Source organism: Eublepharis macularius, chromosome 1 (assembly GCF_028583425.1).
Source record: "Eublepharis macularius isolate TG4126 chromosome 1, MPM_Emac_v1.0, whole genome shotgun sequence".
Lineage (NCBI taxonomy): Eukaryota > Metazoa > Chordata > Lepidosauria > Squamata > Eublepharidae > Eublepharis > Eublepharis macularius.
Window position 1 is genome coordinate 207711516 of NC_072790.1, and position 24721 is coordinate 207736236.

Genomic DNA, 24721 nt, shown 5'->3' on the forward strand with positions numbered 1-24721 from the left:
TACTCTGTCCTGGCATGCTTTGAAGGAAGGGCAGAGTAAAAAAATGTAATAAATGCACTTTGTTTGAGTAAGAAGTGCTTTACGTTGTCCACTAGTCTCAGGTCAAACTGACAGACTACATAGTGTCAGGGAGACAGAAAGGTCAGGTCCTTTCCATCCTTTCCCACTCTGATCTGGAATTATCCCTTGGAAGGGATACTCTTAGGGCTTGTCTTTCTTTGCATCACATCTTTCTATCCTCTCTCCATCTTGCCAGCCATGAAGGCAGGACACACCTCCTACCTCTCTTGGCATCCTAAACGAGACAGATAGAACTGAATGCTATCTCTACTCAATTCCTATCTTTACTGGAGTTCCTATAATATAGAACTCATATTACTTTCCTAAAGCTTAAAGTCTGTTCCTCTGCATGGACTTTGCACTCAAGTGTACGCACGCACATGTGTTTTACTGTACCTACTATACAACAGGCTTAAATTGTCACTTTTAAAAAGCAACATTGATTATATATACATCTGATGAACGTTTTTAAAAAATCCTTTTTTTAACAATTTTTTTATCAAACTAATTTCCCAAGTGTCATGCTACAAAGGTCAGAAAATATTCAGAAAATTCTTCTAACCCCCCATTATACTTGACCATTCTAACTATAAACATCACCCACCCAATTACAATACCATGGTCTCCCCCCCCCCCCCATAGCACTGCATAGTATTGTTACTGACAGAAGGGATGCCAACTTTTGGACTGGCCTGTGCCTGGTGCCTTTAACAGCCACGTGACAAACAGACATATAGCAGGTGAAACTTTTCCTGCTGTAATTATGACAGGGGGAAGAAATTAGGCAGACAGAGCTCTCCCCCGCCCCACCAGATTTCTGGTTTTCACGTGGCTGTTAAAGGCCAGGCCCAAAGTCGGCAACACTGGGTGACAAGAGTAGGGAGAAATAGTTTCCAAACCCCACCTCACCCTACAGGCTGTAGTTGCAGGGGAAATCATTAGCCAGAGACTAGAATGCTATCACACTTACCCGGGCGTACATCCCAATGAACTCCAGAAGAATTTATTTCATATAAAACTATTTCGACTTAAATTGCAATCTCAAAGCACGCCTGCTCCGCCGCGGACGCCGCTGAGCGCAGCGGAACTTGCCTATTTCTGCAAAAAGGCGCATCCGATCCGGATATTAGGGTGTAATCCTAGGGTACAATATGGGACTAATTCTCCCTCGACTCAGTGGAGTTTAATTCCTAATAAGTATGCATCGAAGTCAGACCACAGCAAACAAGCCAGCAGCACGGAAACGGTAGCTGCTCCACAAGAGAAGCCACGTCCTAGTTCTCCTCCGTTTAAACTTGCAGCTGCAGAGAACAGCCATAATCTGTAAAGCCAGATCTGCTTAAGTCTGCATAGGACCGGACTCAAATACGATGCCGCCCCGTTGCATTGTTCGTCCCTGTCCCCCCCCCCCCGCCCCCGAGGCAGCGCCCGCACGTCCCCTGCGAAAACACTCTGCACGTGTTCAGAGTTCCATTAAGAGGGGGGCGGGCGGTTTTCTTGAACTCCTCCCCAAGGAGGAAAGGAGGGCGGCTAAAGGAACTGCGGGGCTGCTCGGCAGTTGCCTCCGAAACCGTCAGGGGGCGCGCGAGGACGCGCGTTGGGCGCTGCGGTTGAAACGCCGAATTCGGGAGCTGCTGCGAGAGCGAGAGGAGGGAGGCGGGTCGCGATGGCTCATGGCAACCCGGTGGTGAGGGAGGGAAGCAGGCCGAGGGCAGGCGGCGGAGGACGGAGCCCAGCCTGGAATGAGGAGGGGGAGAGTGGGCTGCTGCGCCTCTGGAGCGACCTGGCTTCTAGATGCCTTTGCGTTGCCCGCTCTGGGGCGGCCCGTCTACTTCCACCCATTTCCGACGTCCCCTCGCCCTTGGGTAGACTGGGCTGTAATAACAAAGCATAATTTGTTCTGTTGCTGCTGTTGCAGGTGGAGAACGTTTGAAGGAGTGTATGTTTATAATGGGATGTACGCAGGGCAAGTTCTGAAAGGCCCAAAGTCTGCTCTAAAGCATCTTCTGGAGTGGTGCACTGGTGTACGATGTTAGCAGAAAATAATTTATGCGTGATTAAAAATCTCTTAACACGCTCACATGTATAAGTGCTAGCTAAAGCTAACACTCAGTTGCTGTATTGTACTTCTTGAGCGCTTAGAGCGCATCCTATATGTGGTCTCTGGCTATCTCCAGACTTAAAGGGCTGTGAGGTGGAATTCACACATGGTGGTTGAAGTGTTTTTCTGCTTTCTCCTGTAGATGTACATGCATGAAAAATGGCTTTTTAGAAAATGTGCTTATCTGAATCTATTACATTTCATCCTTTCTGCACTGTATAATGTTCCTGTAATTTCAGTTACAGCAGGTTCTCTAAAGCCACCTTAATAAGTTTATGGTAGTGTGATGTGAAACAGACATTTTCTGCTCAAACCTCTGGCCCTTTTGCCATGGCCGTTCAAAAGCCCTGACAAAAATATCTGATGCCATACAACTCAAGACGCTTGCCTGCTAGGAAAAGAAATGTCTAGCTTCAGTAAGTCAAAAGGTAGTTTGAAAGCTTTTGTTATTAGAAGAGGTGTTTGTGGGTGACTGCTGAAAAAGCATCACATTAAGCTCCTGTTGAAATAGTTTTGGGTCCTTTCAGAGTAAATAATAGTTTGAAGAAAAATCTCTTTAATTTTTTTAAAAAAATGAGATTTCATGTGTGCCAAGGAGGGTGCAAAAGGCTTGTATTTAAAACACATTCAAAGTAAAAACAGGACTAATGGGGTCAAGAGAGTAAGGCTGTTTCCAAATGTCCTTAAAGGGACAGCTCATTCACGGAACGCTGCCAGCTTTTCCCCTTCACTCCACACATCTCTGATTTCAAAACAATAACAGGCTGTTTAGTTTCTGTTTTTTCTGTGCCTTTTCTGAGAATGCACTTTCCTGCGTCCCCAAAAAGGTGCCAACAAAACAGAAGCCAAACAGCCGGCTGCTACTGTTTTGAAGCCAGAGAGGTGTTGATTGACGGGGAAAAGCTGGCAGTGTTTGGTGAGTGGGCTGTCTCTTTAAGGATGTGTGGAAATGGCTTCAGAGACCACCCTTATTGTCTGAAAAATATCACCTTAAAGTATAGTTTGCAGCCCTTGCCTTGTTCTTAACTTGTGTATTTCTAATTAAGATTAAAGATTAAAACTAAGTCCCTTCTGTATCAATAGGGGTGTTAAAGAGAAATTTATTCAGCCACTTTTCAGCTTCTAAGATTTCAGTAGTCATGGTCCACATGCGTTTTGACGCATATACATGCCCATGCTTATGGGATTTTTAAAAAACTGATATTCTCTGGAAGCAAAATTTTACTCACTGTGTTTTTTGCTCCCCACCCCCTGGAATCAGAGCATTTGCTTGTAACACTCTTTTTTCTTTTTCTTTTTGCAATTAAAATACATTGCACAGCCTAAGTTCTACAAATCAGTTATTGATGATGTGATCGAAGGCGTCCGAGATGTCTTTGCTGAAGAAGGTGTCGATGAACAGGTCTTGAAAGAGCTGAAGCGGGTTTGTGGAATGGCTGTTCAGGCTGTGGTGTGGGAGGCTTGTGTTGTGCTCTCTGGCTCTTGAGCTTCGGTTGCACCTTGCCAGGAAGGGTAGTATGGATGTCCATCATCTGTAGTGCCGGCCAGATGCTGACCTTGGTCTTAAAGGTGTTTAGGTCTTATTTAGGGAGCTCTTCTTTGTGTTACAGCCGATGAACCTAGAAGCTAGCAATGCCCATTTCAATATGCAACGAGGAGCAGAAACCTGCCCTGCATTTTTTAAAAAAGAAATCAATGTTTGCAATTTGCAGCTGCCAACCCATTCAGTGTAGCTAAAATCCTCAAGCTTACAATTGCAGCCCTGCAAATCACCTTTGGTTCAGACCTTATGAGGTTTGTTCCAGGAAGAGATGCTTCTTTCACAGTTAGGTTCTGCCCACTTTCTGCTTTCTTTGGTTGAGGGAGAGCGCTAGCTTATGATATCTTTATAATATGTATCTGTGCACATATACAGAAGCAAGTAGGCAGTACAACTTCTGTAAGCATAACTGTTAACCCTGAACCAAAGCACAGCTGCTGCCTCCAGGTTGTTATGCTAACTATAGATAGAAAGCTTAGCACATTGAAGGCTTCGTGTTTTGGGAGTTCTATGTATGAAGCTCCCAGTGTTTTAAACTCATCAGGCATGCAGGGCTCCTGTTTGGATCAGGGCCAGAGCTTGAAGGGCTTTTAAGCCTTCCTCCCCCTCACTCTGCTGCTTTTCTAATAAAAAATGGCCTCAGGGAAGCACTACTGGGGCAAACAGCACTTTCCCAGAGGCAGTTTTTGATTGGCAAAATGGTGGAGGATGAGGCTTAAAACCCCCGTCTCCTTGCTGCTGGGTCTCAATTAAGATCGGGGAAGCAAGTTTTTAAAAAACTCTGGGAGTTCAATACACAGAATAGCCAACATATTGCGTATTTAGGCCCTCTCTCTGTCCAGATTCAACCTTCCTTTCTTCCTGTAGAGCACTAGTGTCTTGTATCCAACTCAGTTGTCCATCAAGGAATCATGAAGTCCCTTTTTAAAGTCCCTGGGGGAGGACTCTGATCAGCCACACTAAGACCTGTTCAGGATACCTGAGGCAGTCAGACTTGCTTTGGCATAAAAATTAGAAGACTGCTTTTTATATCCTCCTTTTCTTGCAGCGGTGGGAAACCAAAGTGATGCAGTCCAAAGCGACAGAAGGCTTCTTCAGACGCAGCCACCTTTCACCCCAGTTCACGTTGCACCTGCCTCATAACCTTCCTCAAGCTCTGCAAACGTCCACAGGTTGATGGCTAGTCTTTTGCAGCAATACTTTGGGAGCAGAGAATGATCTTTGCCTTTTCTGTGGGGGTCTGAGAATGTTAGTGCAGCTCTGTCCTATATGTTTGGCATAGGGCTACAATCAGGGACATGCTGATGGCTAAGGGTTAAAGCCTCTCGAATTAAAATTTTGGGTCCTGCATTAGTCCAGGGGGAGGGGAGGGGGAGCCATTCGCATTAGGGATGTCGTCCGGGACAGTAAAAAATCCAGGTCTTGCAGGTCCAGTTGTAAACTAATAAGCACGACTGGCTCTTAGAATCCAAAGAGCTCCTTGAACGTACCTATCAAATTCTATTTTCCCAGTGAACCCTAGGAGCTGTAATTCAGTGAAAGTTGGTGGACTAACACTATTTAACAAATCGTTAGCATCCTAACAAAACCACCATTTTCAGGATTCTTTGGGGGGAGGCTGAAATAGTTAAACTGCTACCAAGCTGCTGTCCATTTTCATAAGAACGAACTTGGCCTCCTGGTGGCCTAATATGACAGGAGTTTTACTCCTTCAGCTCCAGTATTCTTCATTCCCCCTTAGCAGAGGAAAAGGCTTCCACCCACAACCAGAAGGGGAGGATTTTGTTTCTTTGCCACTGGTGGCTTGCATATGACAGCATTTATGTTTTTGATTTTTCTTTCATCTCTCCTCCAATAAATCTAGAGTAGCATACATAGTTATTTCCCCCCTCCCATCTTTTTATTATCACAATAACCCTGTAAAGTAGACCTGGCCCAAAGTGACTTCATGATAGAGTGGAGGTTCATATACAGACCTGCACAGACCTGCGAGCTGAGTCCTGGCAAATACCTGAGGTGCTGGCACCACCACTTGGCTTTCTTCCAGTGTATCTGGCTAAATACAACCTTCATCTCTCTCTCCCTCTCCTGTTTTTTGGGATGCCATCTTCACAGTTTTTCTCCCCCAGCTCTTGGGGCAAAAACATTTCCTACCCCATTCTAGTCTATGACTCATGCTGATTTGATGAATGGGAAAGTTACTTTGGCTGACCTCTTAACACAAAGTGCACTTTCCAGCAGCAACCAGTCTTGTCTGTTGCCCATTTGGCACTGACAAAACCATCTATATGCAATGGGAATCAGCATCTAAGATCTGTATTGATTTCCTTGACAGGAAAACAGAAGTACATTTAATAATATTTGTTTAGGTGTGGCTGCTGGCAGAGGTATTCAGCAGTTTACTGCGACAACAACGACAACAACAACGGCTGAACTGGTATGTGGCTGCAATCTTATAATGTTTATGACATAAAATGCAAAAAATGTCAAGCATGATTGGTATTCACTTTTTTGTCAGCTCAGCCATTTTCACCATCTATACATACCTCTGCGAAACATCAGTTATAATCAAGAAACAAGCATTCATGTTGTTAACACCAATAATAGTAAAGGCAGTGCAGTGGGCAGTTCAGTAAAAGTTTAACATCTGTTCTGGTCTAGTGGCCTTTAGGATACTTTGGCTGCTCTCTCCATTGTTTATTTTATTGAAAAATTTCTGGGAGGCTGGATATAGCACTATGAATTCTAGAACTGGTAAGACAACAAGATAAAGGATAAAAATGGCAACAGAAACACAGAAAATGCAATGTGACAATTTAAAACAGCAGTGAATATAAAATCCTAAAATCACCAATATGAAGCCAAGAAAGGCATATTAAAGGAACCATAGGATAAAAGCAACACAAAACTGTTCAAGGGAGAGTATATCTGATTTCTATTTTGCTACACCTTACCCAAATAGGATGCTCAAAAAGATTCACAGAAAGGGTGATCTAAAAGTCCTGACCTCCTCCTATGCATTATATATTCTGAAAAGATGCTATTCATTATATGTTCTGAATTCTGTATTTTACATGGACGTTGGAGAGGCTCATCGTGTTAGAAATGCTGACCGCCCTCTCTCTTCCTTTTATGTTTTAATGCTGTATTTACATGATTGCTACCAGTGTTTTAAATTGTTTTTATATATGTATTTATATGTTGTTAATCGACTCTGAGCCCGCTTGCGGGGAGAGCAGATTATAAATTAAATAAATACATTCTTAATATTGTGGATATAAACTCTTTGCAGCATGGTTAATGATCAGGAGAGTCCACGCTGCTCTGTTATCTTGTTGTGAGATGGGGTGTCATTTACAATTTCTTAATATTCAGCCTAATACATTATATGACTCCAGTGCTGGGCATGTCAAGGTGATTCGAGAGCCCCTGTTGAAATGAGTGATATTTGGGCAGGTGTGTGGCTCTTTCTCTGGGCTTGCTTGACATTTTTATTTGTATAATGGAACTGTAACTCGAAATATAAGTTTGATGACTGCTGCTCAGTGACTGAAGGTCTCTTTCAAGGACCTGTAAAATACAGAATGGTATGCACAGGGCTGCATGTATTCCATCATTCTAAAACCAAACTGCCCAGGTGACATTGGGAGTGGGATGGAATTTGACAACTGAAGATGTCAGTTTGAAGTTAACACACACACACACACCCCAGCTACTTTTAGCTCTATTTTGAATTTTACATGTATCCATGTAAGTAACATGATTTTTATAGTGCAGATAATGGTGGCTCTCCAGGGCCATTTGAAGGTACAAAAACAGCAGAGGGGGCAGGCTAGAGCTACTTCTTTCTGGTTGCGAACAGAAAAGAGCCAGTGTGTGACTGGGAGGCGAAAACTCCCATCACAAGCATGTAATGCAAAGTTTTCATCTTGTTCCTCAACAAACATGAGGGCTTTATAATGTATGGATGGAGCTTCATATACATTGATTTTAGATAGCTTTTTGTTTCCCCTTGTCTAGCAGAGGCAGAAAGCATTGTTCAACTTGCCTTAGATTTTTGTTTTGCCCTTCCTCCAAGGAGCTCAGGGCAACATGCATGGTTCTCCATTTCTTGATTTATCCTCACAACCACATTATGATGTAGATTAGGCGGAGAGAGAGTGATTGGCTCAGTTCTAGTCTATTACATAATTTTGGTTCCAGTAAGATATGCTCCTGTTTGTAGAATTGCAAGATGCTGTTTCGGTGTTCAGAGTGCTTTGGAAACATTATCCTTGTAATCTTTGCAACAGCCCTAGAAGGTAGACCAATATTATCATCCCATATTGTTGTTGGGAGACTGACAGTGCAGTCCTGTGCAGAGTTACTTCAGCCTAAGCCCATTGAAATGCGTAGGATTGTACTGTACTCCATCATGGCTTTGGCAAAGACAACAGTGTGAGGGAGGGTGGCTTGCCGAACACCACCTTGTGAGCTGAGCTGAGACAACTTCCCAGATCACAGGTAATTTTTTGGAGTGGTGAGCTATACCAACCTCCCCCTTGTTCCTTAAAGTGCCTATTACATACAATTGCTGGCATGGCAAATAATGTTCTTCATGGGCTTCCTGTCATTCTAGGCCACTTCTAGGGCTGGTGGTGCAATCCTGACTCTTCCTTCAGGACTTGCTTATCCTATCCAGATTCCTGCTGGAGTGACTCTGCAGACAGCATCAGGTAAGATTGATTGGTTGTTTATGTAGCACAGAGCTGACTCAAGCTACTCAGCCTCCCCAAGCAGTTGTGTGGGGAGAGAACTCTCCCTGTGTGTTCTGACAAGGTGGTTGGTGCCCTTTGAGGAGACACAAGGAAGTACAGAATCTTGTATTTGAGTACATTATGATCCTGGGCCTGTAGGCCTGAAGGAAGCCTCTCTTTGACAAAGGCCTGTGGCTGTGTGTAAATTTTGCAATAAGCCTACATTTCCTAGGCTCCCTCTAAGCTTCAGGATTGAACTGAGTGAAAACAGACACAAATCACTGTAAAGGAGGCAGAACTCTAATAGAGCATATAAGGAGGCCCTGCACAGAGAGGGAGGGTGTTCACTTCCGGAGCTGAGCAGCACTGGGGTAGCATTTGGAGGGAGTTGGTCCCTCGCCCTATGGTGGCATATTGAAATTAAGTAGGGACTAAGTTTTTGGGCTGGCTTCTTTCTTTGTGAGTTTTGTCCTGTATTAATTCTGCCACATTTTTATCTTTTCCCCTGTTTACTTACTTGCTGGAATATTTGTTTAATAAACTATTCCTTGTACAGTCTGCCTGGGTTCCCCACACCTCAAGTTTGGTCATCCATCAAGGCACACTCTGACTAAAGGGGTGGGGGGTTGCCTTGGGACAGAGAGGGTGCCCTGGGCCCTCTCTAGTAAAGCCCTACAACCAAAGTGGTGGCAGTGAGTTAAGGCTCTTGCCTGCTGCAAGCCTGAAAGGGGCAGAAGGAAAGGAGGAAGTGTGCGGGGAGAGAGATCCTTGTAAAGCGCATCCTGCCTGTGGCAAATCTGCATGGCCCTGACTCCATTCCATGACAGAGAGAGACACACACACATACACCTCTCTCCCCCCCCCCCAATTCCTAATGAGCTTAGGTAACAGAAGAGGTGAACAAGATTTGATTGGCAAGTAGCTGCTCCTGGGGAACAGCAACTTTGTACTAGAAATGGGTTAGACTAACTAATGGATATATGCACGCTTCTTGTTCATGAACTGCCTCATCACACCTTTTCGAGGTCATCTTGTTTGTTCTCCTCTCAGGCCCAAGATTAAATTGGTCATAGGACAGAGTTTGGCTGAAGGAAAGAGGCAAAGGGGTGGTTTGATCTTAAGTGGGTCAGTGCAGGGAGCTTGCCTGCTTCTTGCAGCCCTGATTGCCTCCTGAGTTTTCACTCGCCATTTCTTGTTTCTTTCAGGGCAGTTGTATAAAGTCAGCATGCCCATGGTGGTCACCCAGGCCCCAGGAGGTGGAACTGTTCTCCAGAATCCTGTTCAGAAAATATTCCAGCAGCTTGGGCAGCAGCCCTCGGCACCTCAGACCACTCCTGCTGGTGCCACCCAAGTGAACACCATTTCGGTTCAAGTATCTGGGAATGAAAGCCTGTGGGTTCAGAAGCCTGTTGCACCCCAGCAAATGGGGCCAGAAGAGAAAACCTTGCCTAGCACTGCTGTTCGAAAGGAGGCTACTGGGCATCAGAAGGAAGGCAGCGAGATTAGCCAGCAGCCATCTGGCTTGTTGGAGACTCCCCATCATGCTGATGGCCAAGCAGCTGTTCCTGTGTCAAAGTCATCGGAAGTAGACTGTGCCAGAACGGCTGCAGAAATGGCACCCAGCCACTCTCCCAATGGGGGAGAATTGCCTATGAATCCCGAACACCCACTAGATGCCGATGATATAATTGAGCTGATAATTATGGGCAATGAATTGGATGACAGTGTCCTCCTGCAAGACGAAGCCACCCTCTCCTTTGCTGAAGAGGTAATTCCAGCATGTATTTTCTGTTTATTAAATTTGCCCCTTTCCAACAGCTCTCTCATTGTGGGGTCTTCTACACAGGTTATCTGCCCTGAGTTCAGTGCTTTTGGAAGCAGGCTTTTCCCTGCTTCCCCACTCCATCGTAATGCTCTGCAGGGGTTTCACTAGGTTTTCTCTGACCTGTCTCAAACCTAATTTGCTCTGAAGTTTTTAGAAAATAACAGTCAAGCCTGGAGGGCTGCTGTTGCAGGTGGGTAGGTTTGGATTTTCCTACCCACGTGGCAGCCATTTTACCTAATACTGTCCCCAAGGCAGTGATTTCCTCTTCTCTGCCACGGGGGAGCTTTTAATTTTTTTAATTGGTATTTTATTTATTTATTTATTTATTTACGATCCCCCTTTCTCACTGAGACTCAGGCGGATTACACAGGATGAGATTAGTACAACCAGTATTAAGTACACTTCAATACAGTATCAAGAACATTCCCATAAACAATGCCGTAGGGTAAATAGATACAAGTTTAAAAGACATAGTATTAGCAAGAATCTAATACTGAGTAGAAAAAATACTGAAACAGAACATAATCAATTCTAGGACTGACATTAGACAACATGGACCACAGGTGGTCCATAGGAGTACATATTTAAAGCAGCAGATAATATGTAAGGCAATATAGTGATGAAGTCTCTACGGTTTTTAACTCATTAGCAAAGCATCTGAGACCCCATCCCTACAATACAGCCCTCCCATTTTATATTGTAGCTTGCTGTTTTAATGTATTTTATATTTTTAATTTGTATATTATTTGATGCTGTTGTAACCTGCCCTGAACCTGCTTGCAGGGAGGATGGACTTTGAATTGAATGAATGAATAAAACATTGGCACAGGAATATAATTATATCCAGAGGTCATTTCCTAGGAAAAAAAACTGCAGGAACTCATTAACATAACTCATTAGCATATGCCACACCCCCTGACATCACCGGAAGTGTGTCAGAAGGCAACATCCACCCCTCAGGCCCCTTTCCACAAAAATCTCCAGGTATTTCCTTAAAGCAGAATGAACTCAAAGCAGCTTACCTTCCTCTGGAGAGCCAGCCCTGCTTGCACCCATGCACTCACTCTCTCTCACAAGTCACAAATGAAAATAAAGCAGCATGAATTCCAAGCAGCTTACGTTCCTTTGGAGCCCAGCACCACTCGGCTTGCACTCATTCACTTATTTTCTCTCTCTCTCTCCCCCACCCTCTCTCCCGAGTCACAAATGAAAGTAAAGCAGCAGAGCAGAATGAATCCAAGCAGCTTACGTTCCTTTGGAGCCCAGCACCACTCTGCTTGCACTCATTCGCTCATTTTCTCTCTCTCTCCCCTCCACTCATGAGTCACAAATGAAAGTAAAGCAGCAGAACAGAATGAATCCAAGCAGCTTACGTTCCTTTGGAGCCCAGCACCGCTCGGCTTGCACTCGGAGGAAAAGGAATCACGTGGGCGGGGCCAAAAACCCACGTGACCTCTTTTCAGATCTACTGGAAACCGTTCCTGTGCGTTCCGCCTCCAAATGAGCCGTGATTATATCAGTGTACCACTGTAACAATAGGTGTAGCAGGTGCTTTGAATCCCTGGCTTTCATTTTTTAGAAAAGTCTCTAGGCCCTTCTTTTGCAGAGCTATAAGGAAAAAGACATATCTTCACAAGAGAAGGGGCTTTTTTAAAAATGAAGGCCAGGAATTCAGAGAACCAGCGACACCTATTGTTACAGTGGTATATTATTATAATCATGGCTTTGTTTGAGGTGGAATAACCCGGAACTGCGTTCTGGCACCTCTTTAAAATACCCATGTGACTGGTGTCACGTGCATATTTTTAAGATGGCCCATATAGGGCCCGAAACAGCCCAGATAGGGGCCGAAACAGCCAGGATCAGGCTGGTGCTGAGCGGGGAAGGGCTCCCCCGCCTGGCAGCGGCACGTTCCAGGCTGTTTTGGCCCCGATCCAGGCCGTTTTGGCCATTTGGGGCCCATTTCAGGCCCAAAACAGCCAGGATTAGGGCCGAAATAGCCCAGATCAGGGCTGAGACAGCCAGGATTGGGCTGATGCCAGACGGGGGAGGCCATTTTGGCCTCAATCCAGGCTGTTTCAGGGCCGTTTTGGCAATTTCAGGCTGATTTAGGGCCCAAAATGGCCAGGATCGGGCCCCTACCAGGTGGGGGAAGACTTCCCTGCCTGGCAGTGGCCCGATCCTGGTGATTTTGGGCCCCTTTCGGCCATTTTGGGCCCCACTGGGCCATTTGGGGCCAGGCGGGGGAAGACTCTCCCACCTGACAGCAGCCCAATCCTGGACAGGATCAGGCCCAAAATGGCCAGGATTGGGCCTGTGCCAGGCAGAGGAACACTCCCCTGCCTGGTAGTGGCCTGATCCTGGCCATTTTGGGCCCCTTTCAGCCATTCTGGGCCCAATTCAGGCCCAAAGTGGCCAGGATCTGGCCCGAAACGGCCAGGATTGGGCCCAAAATGGCCAGGATCAGGCTGCTGCCTGGTGGAGGAGTGCTCTCCCGTGTGGCAGCAGCCTGTTCCAGGCTGATCCGGGCAGTTTGGGGCCCATTTTGGGCCCAATATGGCCTGGATCAGGCCCTAAACGGCCAATTTTGGGCCGCTGTTGGGTGGGGGAACACTGTCCTGTGCGGGTAGCAGCCTGTTCCAGGCTGATTTGGGCCATTTTGCACCTGTTTTGGCCGAATTTTGGCCACTGCTGGGCGGGGGATTGCTCCCTCATGGCAGAGCAGCCTGCTGTGGGCCGATTCAGGCCCAATCCGGGCTGAATTTAACGTTATCCGGGCCAATTCAGACCCCACCCCCACGGAGCACAGGAGCACTCCGGGGGCAGCCACGGCCTGCATGATGACATCACTTCCTGGAAATGATGTCATTGTGCTGTCCCGGGAGCAAGCGCGCATGCACGCCCACACACACATAATGAGAGGCGCACTACCTCCTCCCAGGAGATGCCCTGGGTGAGAGTTCCCCACCTCTTTCCCCAGAAAAAAAGCCCATAATGATATTCTTGTGCTGATTTTAAAAAAAATTGCTAAAGCTCTTGCGGCTCAGGAAAGGGAGGGTGGTCACTTCTAGGGTATTGGGCAGGGAAACTGTGCTGAAGCCTGTTGTGTGGCCCTCTTGCTGGTGTCTTTATCTGCAGCTGTGTCAGCAATAGGGAAATGACAAGATCCCGTCCCCATGTGGAATGCACCAGTGTTTGGGACAGTTTAAAAATGTAAATTAAAAACACTGCAAAATCTGCCATACTTATAAACAATTAACACTTCAGCCAAGCAGCAGCTGCAAATCCTATCAGAACTAGAGCCAATGAGACCCTCCAGTACTGATATTCACAGGGTTCAGCACAGTTGGGGGAACTACCCAGGTATGCATAAAAATATTAGTCTATAAATATCTTTGAATGATCCCCTCCCAATGGCCTGATGTGGAGAAAGAAAGCATGTCCCATTACCCTGGAATGTTGAGAGAAGACTTCTGTTCATAGAATCTTGGTAGGTCTTGTTTTCAGATTTAGCATTGGAAGGTTGATGTAGACAGGTGCTGGAGTGCATCACTTCCATGAACAAATTCATGTTTGAATTGATCTTGAAAGTCTCTCCCAGTGGGTGGGAGGATGGTGTCACAGAGATAGCAAGTTGTAGAATTTGTGTAGGAAGGAGAGCTCTTGTGTTTGCCAGGTCTTGCAAAGCTATCTTTTCCTATCCAGCTAGATACAAGCATGCAGTTGGAGTCTAATCAGAGGACTCAAAAGGATATTGCCAGTGACCTTGAGGAGATCATTCAGCTGGATGGAACAAGTGACATTTCTCCCAAGGCAGACATAGAATGTCCCAAAGAGGGGGAAGATGAGGAGATTGTTGGCATCGTTGATGCAGAAGAGCTGAAAGTTCTGGATGAGGAAGAGGAAGAAGAAGCTGAAAACAGCGCCTCGGACAATCCGTCCCTTAGCAGCACTAGTGACACTGATGAACAGTCTGTTGACATCACTGAGGAGGTAAAATTTTTGATCCTCTTGAAAATGATGTCTTCATGTTGGTTGCTTAGGCCTTCAGAAACTAAAATCTGTACTCTGCTGTGCATTGTGTTTTATTTCTCATATGGGTAACCTGGGATCTGAAGGCTTCAGGCTGATGATATCAATGGCCTGCATAGAGTAGAGGTCGTTGGGGAAAAGGTAGCTGTGAATCTCCTGCATTGTGCAGGAGGTTGGACTAGATGACCCTAGGTACCGTCGATTTCTGCTTCTCTTTGTTTTGATTACCTTCTTGTGTTGGAACAGTCCACCTTCATAGGTGACTTCTGAAGATCCTGTTTTGGGACACCTGGTAATATATCCCTTGATTGCAGTAAGAGAAGCAGCCTAGGAAGCAAAATTTTATTTATTTATTTTATTCGACTTATACCCCGCCCTTCCCACAAGCAGGCTCAGGGCGGCTTCCAACAAATATATATTACTAAAATACAATTAAGCATTATTACAAATATAATAAAAACAATATTAAAACACAATTATTCCAGCAGCATAAAAATCCAGGTGCCACCAAACAAATCTGGCCACTAAAAATAAGGATGCGAGAAGGAAAATCTCTCCATTTTTTTTTTTTACATGGTATCATCTTTATTGTTCTTCTGGTTGGTTTTGTAGCATCCTAAATCTGCATAGAGGTGGTTTGCATTGTGAGATTATATGACTTGCTTTGCAAATATGTGTATCTAATGATTTTCCATATTCACATCTTTCCATCATGAAAAAATACAGTATGCCCCATGGAACTTTCACCTCTGTTGTAAATGCCAGAACTGAAGATATGGCCTGTGTCTATATAGTGGGACTGGTGAAGGTTGGCCATCTAAGTTCTTGGTGGATGTGTTGCAGTAAAGGGCATTGGTTTGATCTTCAGCTTAAAACCAAAAAACTCAAAACAGTGGTTTCTTGTCTTTTGTTTCTAGGACCCTTTAAATTCTGGAGATGATGTCAGCGAGCAAGAAACACCAGATGTGTTTGATACTGATAATATAATTGTATGCCAGTACGACAAGGTAGAGTAGAGAATATTATCTAGGCAAGGTAGAGCAGAGACTATTATCTAGGCTTGTTTAAATCAGCCCTCTCTGAAAGTAAAACATGCTGTCTCATCAGCAGGCATTACACAGAGGCAAATTTGGGTCTGCCGGAGAGTGTACGCTCAGCAGGAAGCTGCAGCCACTTGCAGCTCCCTGATTGGTGTTCCTGTGTAATGCTGTACCTTTTTTAGTGGTACATTGAAAAGGTAACAGGAAGTGGCTATAAAATTAGCTCAGAATGGGTTTTAGATATCCTTTGCCAACTGACCCTTTAATTTGGGCTCATTAAGTTATATTTCGATGTTCAATAGGTTAGCTAGAGGCTGCAGTATGCAGAAAGTGAAAGAGTCCCATGTGAATTAGGGGCTCTTGGTTCTCATTTCTCACTCCTGTGTGATGATTGCGAAGGAGCAACATGGTTAATATTTCTGGTACACTGAGCTCTATCAGTTTCAGACATTAGTGCAAGAAAACAGTGACATGATGTGGCTAAATCCTGGGATTCCTAGTATTATGTAAGACAGGCGTATTGATTTAGAAAGTCCTATCAAATTAGTGTTCCTTGGGAAAACTGTCTTCAATCAACAGTCTCAGGCATTTCTGATTAAAATATGATCATGGCTTTAGGTGAAAATGTTGCTTGGTTACAACCAGGAAAGCTTTGAAGGATGTATTAATAGAAAAGATTTATTAATAGAAAACCGAGTTGCTTCTAAAGCCCAGGAGTTCTGTGAATAGAGCTCACAGCATTTCCCCCCCTTTAGAAGTCATGCTTCTTCCATTCCATTCAGAGCCCGTTTTGGGGAGGGTGATTATGCATTCCCCTCCATGTTGTTTTCCCAAACTGAAACGGCCCTAAGGAGTTGCTTTTGAGGCAAATGGCAGCTAGATCCCTGGGGCAATTTCAGACTGGAAAAATGATACGGAGGGAAATGCTGGATTCTACCCTACCCTCACATTTCAGTTGGATTGGGCAAGGGCTTGATTTTTAAAGAGAAAAAAACAGTGGGAATGCCATTCACAGGACTCACTTGTGTGTGGGGCTTAAGACCCGATTCTCGTACCATAATCTAGAGCAAAAAGCTTCTTTGCTATTGATGGAAATACTGGAAGTTTGAGGAGGGGTCATGTCTCAGTGGCAGAGAGCATGTTTTCTGTGCAAAGTGTCCCATCTTCAGTCTTTGGCATTTCCCGTAGAAAGGATTTCAGGTTGCAGGTGCTGAGGAAAGCCCTTTATCTGCTGAGACCCTGGAGAGTCATTGCCAGACAGTACTGAGCTTGGGAGACCAGTGGTCAGATAATGCAGTTTCATATTGTCAGATGACTGATGACATTAGGGAAGGTAGAAGGTTGCTCCTCAGAGGTACCCTTCTAAGACAAGCTGGGAAGATTTAGTCCCCTAATAATGCCTAGACTCCTCCTAGAGCATATCTGTATTATATTTATTTATTTATTTATTTGACTTTTAGCCTGCCCTCCCCGCAAGCGGGCTCAGGGCGGGTCACAAGGATAAAACAGTAAATATAAATATTAAATACATTTACAGCAATAAAACCACATCAGTTTGGTGTAGTGGTTAAGAGTGTGGGACTCTAATCTGGAGTGCCGGGTTTGATTCCCGTCTCCTCCACTTGAAACCAGCTGGGTGACCTTGGGCTAGTCACAGTTCTCTGGAGCTCTCTCAGCCCCACCCACCTCACAGGGTGTTTTATTGTGGGGATAATAGTGGCATGCTTTGTAAACTGCTCTGAGTAGGCATTAAGTTGTCCTGAAGGGCGGTATATAAATCGAATGTTGTTATTATTATCAAACTACAGTACGCCCCGATTTGCAGCTCATTCAGTTTATCCCTGCCAAAAAACCATGCAGAGGATGGGGCTTCAGCTGTTCTGGTCAGATCTTCTCATAAGGGTTGTGTGTGAGGTAAGTATGCAACCCGCCCCCCCCACAGGAGATCAGTAGGGAGGCTTATCAAATGGATACCAGGCCAGCCTCAGCCATACACCTGGTGGAACATCTCCGTCTTACAGGCTCGCCGAAAAGATAAAAGATCTTGGCGGGCCTGAGTATCGACAGACAGAGCATTCCACCAGGTTGAGGCGAGGACCAAAAAGGCCCTGGCCATGGGCAAGGCCAGTTGAGCCTCCCTGGGGCCAGGGATTACCAGTAGTATCTGCTGATCTAAGTGCTCTCCGGGGTACATACAGCGAGAGGCGGTCCCGCAGGTATGCTGGTCCCAGTCTGTTAAGGGCTTTATAGGTCAAAACCAAAACTTTGAACCTGATCTGGAATTCCATGAGGAGCCAGTGTAGCTGCTGCAGAATAGGAGTAATATGTGCCCTGATGGGGTACCCGTGAAGACATGTGCAGCAGCGTTCTAGACCCGCTGTAATTTCCGGGTCAGACCCAAGGGAAGCCCAGCATAGAGCGAGTTACAGTAATCAAACCTGGAGGTGACCGTTGCATGGATCACTGTCATTTGGGTCGAAAGGTAGGGAGCAAGCTGCCCGACCTGCTGAAGATGGAAAAAAGCAAACTTGGAAACTGCTGTGACCTGGCCCTCCATTTGTAAGGAGGTATCTAACATAACCCCTAGACTCCTGACCAATATTTTGGGTGCAAGTGGTGCCCCATTGAAGGCCGGAAGCTGGATTCTTGACCCCAACAGCCCACAACCCAAGTACAGGACCTCCGTCTTCATAGGATTCAACTTCAGCCTTAGACAGTTCATAGGGTGAACTAGGAATCTTTAACTGAGAATTATCTACAGTTCCAACAAACTACAGTTTCCGGAAGACTTTTGGAAAAGCCACAGCATTTAAGCGGGCATAAAGCCATTACTGGCTGTATCCTGTGAATGTCATGTTGGCAGGCAGTTCTCAGATAAGTCCCTTTCTCCTAATCCAAGCACTATCCTGTGACCACTAAAAAGGCGTTGCCAGGGGATGCTTGCAGACAAAAAGCCATGAATGGGAAGATGAGATTGCCCCTCCTCTCTCTTCCATCAATGGACTATCTATAGAATGCAGCCTTGTCTGTCTGCAGTGTGTACATGTCCTTATGTGCCTGCTTTGAAATCTGAATTCTATATTGGCCATCACTCACAAAGGAAAGCAGCACTGCTTTAGTGGGGGATATTTTAATCTACATGAATTTAAAGTCCTGAAAAGTCAGGATAAGAGGGTTTGTCTCTGACTTTTTACCAGGTTCAGCGCAGTAAGAACAGATGGAAGTTCTACCTGAAAGACGGAGTGATGTGTTTTGGGGGGAAGGACTATGTCTTCTCAAAAGCCATTGGAGATGCAGAATGGTGAAGCTGACAGAGAACCAACAGTATTCTTATTTTAAAAATACACTGTGTGTTGTACCTTTGGTAAGAATATATTGAAGTTTGTGTTCTAAAATCTGGAAGTTTAATGATATGAAATCAAACTTCACATGAGCAAAATGTGTAGATATGTAGAAAAGACATCCTCTGTCAACAAAGACTGTACATTGATAAACATACTGTGTTCGCTTACTTTGTTTGTTTAGGTTTTAAAACCTATCTCATTTATCTGAAATTCTTTCTATCTCTGTTAGAAACCCTTGATGTAGGAGTGTTATGGAGTGATCTCTCTACTGTGAGGGAAGCATTACTTTTAAAGCAGACATGTGGAAACAAAAAAGTTTATAATTATAATAATATTTAATTCATATACCGTCCTTCAGGACAACTTAATGCCCACTCAGAGCAGTTTACAAAGTTTATCTTTATTATCCCCACAACAATCACCCTGTGAGGTGGGCAGGGCTGTGACTGACCAAGGTTACTCAGCTGGCTTCAAGTGGAGGAGTGGGGAATCAAACCTGGTTCTCCAGATTAGAGTCCTGCTGCTCTTAACTACTACACTTTGTTTTAGAGCAATGCTCTAACCACTAAACCACACAGCTATATTTAAAATAGCTGTTCTTTTCCACAGCTTATCTCTTACAGGCTAATAGCCTTCTGACTGGGAGTCAGAAGATAACAGAAGATAATAAAATATATGCATCCGTATCATAATCCCTTATCCTATATATCTTAGATCTAATAGATAAAATGTAAATTTAAGAATCTCAAAGATTCTTAAATTTAATGTAAATCTAATATAAATTTAAGAATCTCAAAGATTAGATAGACTCATGCAACTCAAGTTAGAGAGATTCAGGAGTCTTTTGGGTGTGGCTATCTAATAATAGGCTCAATGATGAGAAATCCACATGACCATATTAATATCCTTTCATTTGTCGCTCTCCTGTGGCCAGAGGTGAGTTTCTCATGGATTACATGCAACAAACTTTGGACTTGTTCAGAACAAACTGATGAGATTAATCTGAGCATCGTTTCAGCCATTTCCCCTTATATTCTTCAAAGATATACTGCAGAAACTTGAGCAGAGAAAAACAGGCCTTGCAAACATGAAAATGAAGCAATTGTCAAACACGCTTTCCTTTTGTTCAGCCAATATTTTGTTTCAGCTGGGGAAAGTGAGTAACAGCCCCCTCCCATCCTAAGCTAATAGAAGATTGCACGTGTACGCCAACATCTTACCATTGGCTCTCCCAGTTGTGAAACGTGTTTCTTGTGTTTTTATTATGCCCTTCAGAGCACTCAAGGTGATGTACCTGGGCCTCGCATCTGCTACTTAATCCTCAAAATATTCTTGTGAGGTAGGTTAGGCGAAAGTGTGTGATTGGTTAAAGTTCATTCAGTAAGCTTCATGGCTGAATGGTGATTTGAACACAGGCCTTCACAGTCCTAGTCTGACACTCTAACCGCTGTTTTGTTTGACTTATTTAGTGCATTTTTATCCTGCCCTTCTTTCAAGGCCCTTAGGCCAGGGTACAGGTATTTTATTCTCACAACAATTCTGTCAAGGCAGGTTAGGGTTAGAGAGAATGATTGGCCCAAAGTCACACAATAAATGTCATGGCAAATGAGAACTTAAACTCAGTCCTATGCCAGCACCATCCCTAGGTGAACACAGAAGATGGAGTTGTTCAGAGTGGAGGAAGGAGGGCCATTTTCAGCAACATCTCAACAGAAACCATACTTTGCCTGACTCCTTTTTAAAAGGATTATACAATTTCACAGAAAACAAGTCTCTCAATGGCTGGTAGCCATAAGGACTATAAAGGACCTACAAAAGGAATTTTCTTCTGAATATCAGACCATGGAGGCAAACAAAAATCTCACTCTACTTTTGAGCTGTCTGCAGCCAGCTGATTGACCACTGTTGAAGAAATTAAGTTGGACTAAAGGGCTCTTTGTTCTAATCTAGTAAGGCCTATTCTTGGTTGTTAGCTTGGCCTTCACCTGGTAATGATCAGTCCACAACAAAAGCATCATAGTGACCTCCTCTGCAGTCAAGAGCACCTGTTTCCAGGTAAGTACAAAGCAACAAATCTGGCAACTCCAAAATCCTGAACAGCAACTGAGAAGGGGCCTGGAACTTCCAAATCCCTCAGTTGTGGAAAACCTCGCTGTCTGCTCCCAGATCTACAGCCCACAGCTGATGATTTTTCAGGCCTTTTGTGTTTGTTAATCTGGAGCTTACATTGTATGCAACATTTTTTAAAATAATGGAAAACTAGCCAGCAAGCTCAGAGATGGGTGAATTAGGAACCCTTCTGCTAGGCTGCCCCTGTGCAGACTCACTGCTGCTGTCCTTTTGTCATGTTGCAAGATCTGGGTCATTTGTACAGCACAGAGGCTCTCCTCTTGCCCCAGCCAGATGCCTGTCTTCTACAAGGTCTAAGTAAGCAGGATTACTCATGTTACTCTAGCAAATAGGCTGAACGGTGGCTGATTTGGGGAGGGGGGGAAGAAGAACTGAGCCCATTTTTGTTTCATATCTGAAAAGATGCATTGTCCACAAATGAGTAACGAAGAGTCTTATGGCACCTTAAAAGGCTATCAAATGGATTTCACCTTTAGCCTGAACCCACTGTGTCAGGCTTCAACATTTATGTCACAATGCATTATTCCTTTAAGGTTCAAGGCTGGCTTGTTTCTGCTGAGTACAGCTACAGCTTTGGACTTTGACAGAGTCTGACCTGTATGGGCTCACTTTCTTTGCTATCTCAGCTTCTTTCATTTATTTTCATTCTGAACAGATGATGTAGTTTTGTGAATTAAAAAAGTACAACAAAATAAGAGTGCAATTGTCAGGCAATCTATCCCAAAGGGCTGTTAACCACTGAGGCTAGCTTAATTAGTCTGGCAAGATGTTTGGCCACTTGTGGTTGACGGCTGCCCATCTGGCTGTCTTGCTGCTGCACTGCTGTTCTTATGGGTGCTATGGGCACAGAAACAGCTTGCTCATCAGTGTGAAGAGATTCCTTTGGAAAGCCCTTGTGAAAAATCTTCAATAGCAATGGCGTTTGGAGATAGAACAAAAGTAGCACCAAACTCTATGATGCCTCAAGAGGACAAATAACAGCTCCCTGAGGCCATTTCAGATTGGGAAAACAGCATGGAACTGTTAAGGCTGTCCCCTCGTGTCTTGGCCCTAGTCCAAATTGAGCCCTGCTTGCCTCAGAATTGAGTTGAGTATGGAGCCTGCAGCATATACATAAGAAATGTTTGTGTTGGACAAGAGAAGGATGTGAGGTAACATATAATTAGGCCTTTAGAGTCACAGCCCCAGTGAGAGGAATTTTGAAAGAAGCTGAGATGGCAGAAGAGATCGAGTGCATGCAGGTGAAATCAGTGAAGAACAGAATCCTGGTGTCTGTCCTTATGCCTGCTGCTTCCTGAGTTTTGAACATCTGACCAGACTTAATGTAAGTAGCATGAAAGATGTGCAAATCTGTTGCATTCGGCCCTAAAATGTGTCATATGAATGCCTGCCCTGAAGAGTTTTCTGTGTTCATTGGCATACAAATTCTGATCATGTTGATTGCTGATGCTAACAAGCCACTGCTATAAGAGGGAAGAATAACCCCCACCCCCACCCCACCCCCCACTTTGTGATCTAGACTATATCTTAAGTACACTTTCATTCCATGCACACAGCATAGGCGAGGCCATGCCTCCTCCCTTTAAAATGATCACAGCTGGTAGTGGGTGATTGGGTGATTTGAATACAAATCTTCCATTTCAACTGCATGCTGACCTGCTGGCCTAGTGAGAAAATAGCAGGCATGAGCTGCTGCCTAGATAGACTGGTAGGTAGTCTATCTAGATTGAAAACAAAATGGTTTTGTATAGATGCATGGTGTGGCCACATTTGGAATACTGGATGCTGTTCTGGTCGCTTTATCAAAGGATATTGTAGAGCTAGAAAAGGTGCAGAAAACAGCTATCAAAACTAGCATTTTGCTCCCTTTATGAGACTTGTACTATATTGCCTCTCTACCTTTCTTGCTGCTACCAAAGGCTCTTGCTTTATTTCTCTCTCCCACCCACAGTATAGGAGGGCTTAGTTATGTTTGGTAGATTGACAACAGTCAGCATGTTGGAGTGGCTATGTGGTAAAAGCATCTTCTAGATAAAACATGTTTTGCTTAAACAAAAATAGAATTTATTTGTAAGTACATATATTTAATGGTTTCAGAGTAGTTTGTAAGTGTAATAGCTTCAAGATGGGTACAGATCTCCAAATGTTTCTAAATGATCACGGTCACAAAGACTTATTTTTCCTTAGTTGCCACAGGCTAATAATGTCCACAAATAAAAGAGCACACCGACTTCCCTCAGATTACAGCACTTCACCCTTCCTCCCTCTTTTCCTAGAACAGCTTGGATCAACACTAGAATGACACATTGAACTTTTTCCCTCAGAACATCTCTGACGAAACTGCAGTTCACTCCTTAAGGTACAGCTACCATCCAATCATAACACACTTCACTCACGCATCTGCCCCTCCTCCTCCTCTTAGAAGCCTGCATTTTAAACCACAGTAAACATACCTTCAAAACCCCACGTTAATTTGGGGCTCTTTTTTTTTAATAAGGAGGCGCGTGAGAGATTTAAAATGTTATGCATGGTATAGATACATTAGAAAGTCCTCCTCCCCCCAACACTCGTTCATATTGCTAAATCTTAGGGTCACCCAATGAAATGTGTTGACAGTGGCCCAGGACAGGCAAAAGAAACGAAGAAAGTACTTCCTTACATAACGTATGATTAAAGTATGAAATTGGTTTTCACCAGATGTAGCTGAGATGGCTAGACAAATTCAAGGAGAAAATGTCTAAGAATGGCCATACTAATATCACTAAATAAAGTTCAGAGACAATGTACCATTGGAGTTATGGGGGGGGAGGATAAAAGCAGCAGCAGACTATTTGCCTTCCCTGTTTGTGGGCTTCCCAGAGGCACCTGGTGAACCTCCCAGAGAAATTAGATGCTGGACTTTGGTCTGACTCCGTAGGGCTCTTCCTCTAAGATCTTACCATAATATATTATAGAAGAACAGCTCAGTCAAATGGATGGTGAGGAACTTGCAGCTCCTCAGCCACTGCCTGCTTGCAGACTGATGCACGGTTTGCAGATTAGGGCGCTGTAGATACTCAGCATCAAGTAAAAGACCCTGGAGAAATCAGCAAAGGACAGACACCTATTGAATTGCCTTGCACTGAGTCAGGCTCTCGGCCTGGCTTTGTCTGACAGGCTAAAGCCCTCCAGGGTCTCAGGCAGAGAAAAGGTTTCTCTTAACACTTGCTGCCTGGAATCCTGTACATGGAGATGTCAAGGCTTGAGCCTGAGATTTCCAGAGAGGGCTATATAGTAACTAAGTTTTCAGTGATCATTAAGATGTTTATTAAGTATTGTGATTAACAGCTCATAACAGCAACTTTATTGAAGACTGGAAGCGCACAGACAGACCAGGCTCAACAGGAGCCAATTTATACATAAGAAAACCGCATCCCTTTTTAACAATAACCAATACAAAACAAGTAGTTAGAATCCTTCGTTTGCATAAACCATATACATAGTAACTTATTTCCAGTATGGTGATTGGTCTTTATTATACAGCTCTGATTGGCCACTGCTAGCATGAAACAACCAATAGTAACGAAGGCTTAGCTCAGCCTGAAACTGTGCTAATACATAACAACGATAATAAACCAGATTTGGATGTAGAGGAAGTTTTAGCCTTGTCTTCACATTAAGTGCATCTGACAACGGAGTGCATTTCACCATCCCTTCAGCCTGTTAAAATAAAACAAAGTTGCAGCAAGACAATAGTGGATACATTCAAAATGCACTTGAAGATCTATGTGACCAGCAAGCAAGTTCACCGTGCCACATTTAATTAATAATGTGGAGAAATGTATCCTCTCACCATAGAACCAGTTTGGATCAGTTTGAATACATGATGATGAATATGTTCAAATACACTTTTATAAAATTTACTGCAACAACA

General features: G+C 44.2%; 1 protein-coding gene across 1 annotated transcript; it reads left to right on the forward strand.

The window, feature by feature from the left end:
* Positions 1-1726: 1726 nt before the first annotated feature.
* GTF2A1L (general transcription factor IIA subunit 1 like) lies at positions 1727-18639 on the forward strand. Its single transcript, XM_054985866.1, has 9 exons — positions 1727-1747; positions 3483-3584; positions 4750-4873; positions 6071-6138; positions 8320-8416; positions 9643-10205; positions 13968-14255; positions 15212-15301; positions 18532-18639. Exons 1-9 carry the CDS (start codon positions 1727-1729, stop codon positions 18637-18639), a joined length of 1461 nt encoding a protein of 486 aa, XP_054841841.1.
* The last annotated feature ends 6082 nt before the right edge of the window (positions 18640-24721 follow it).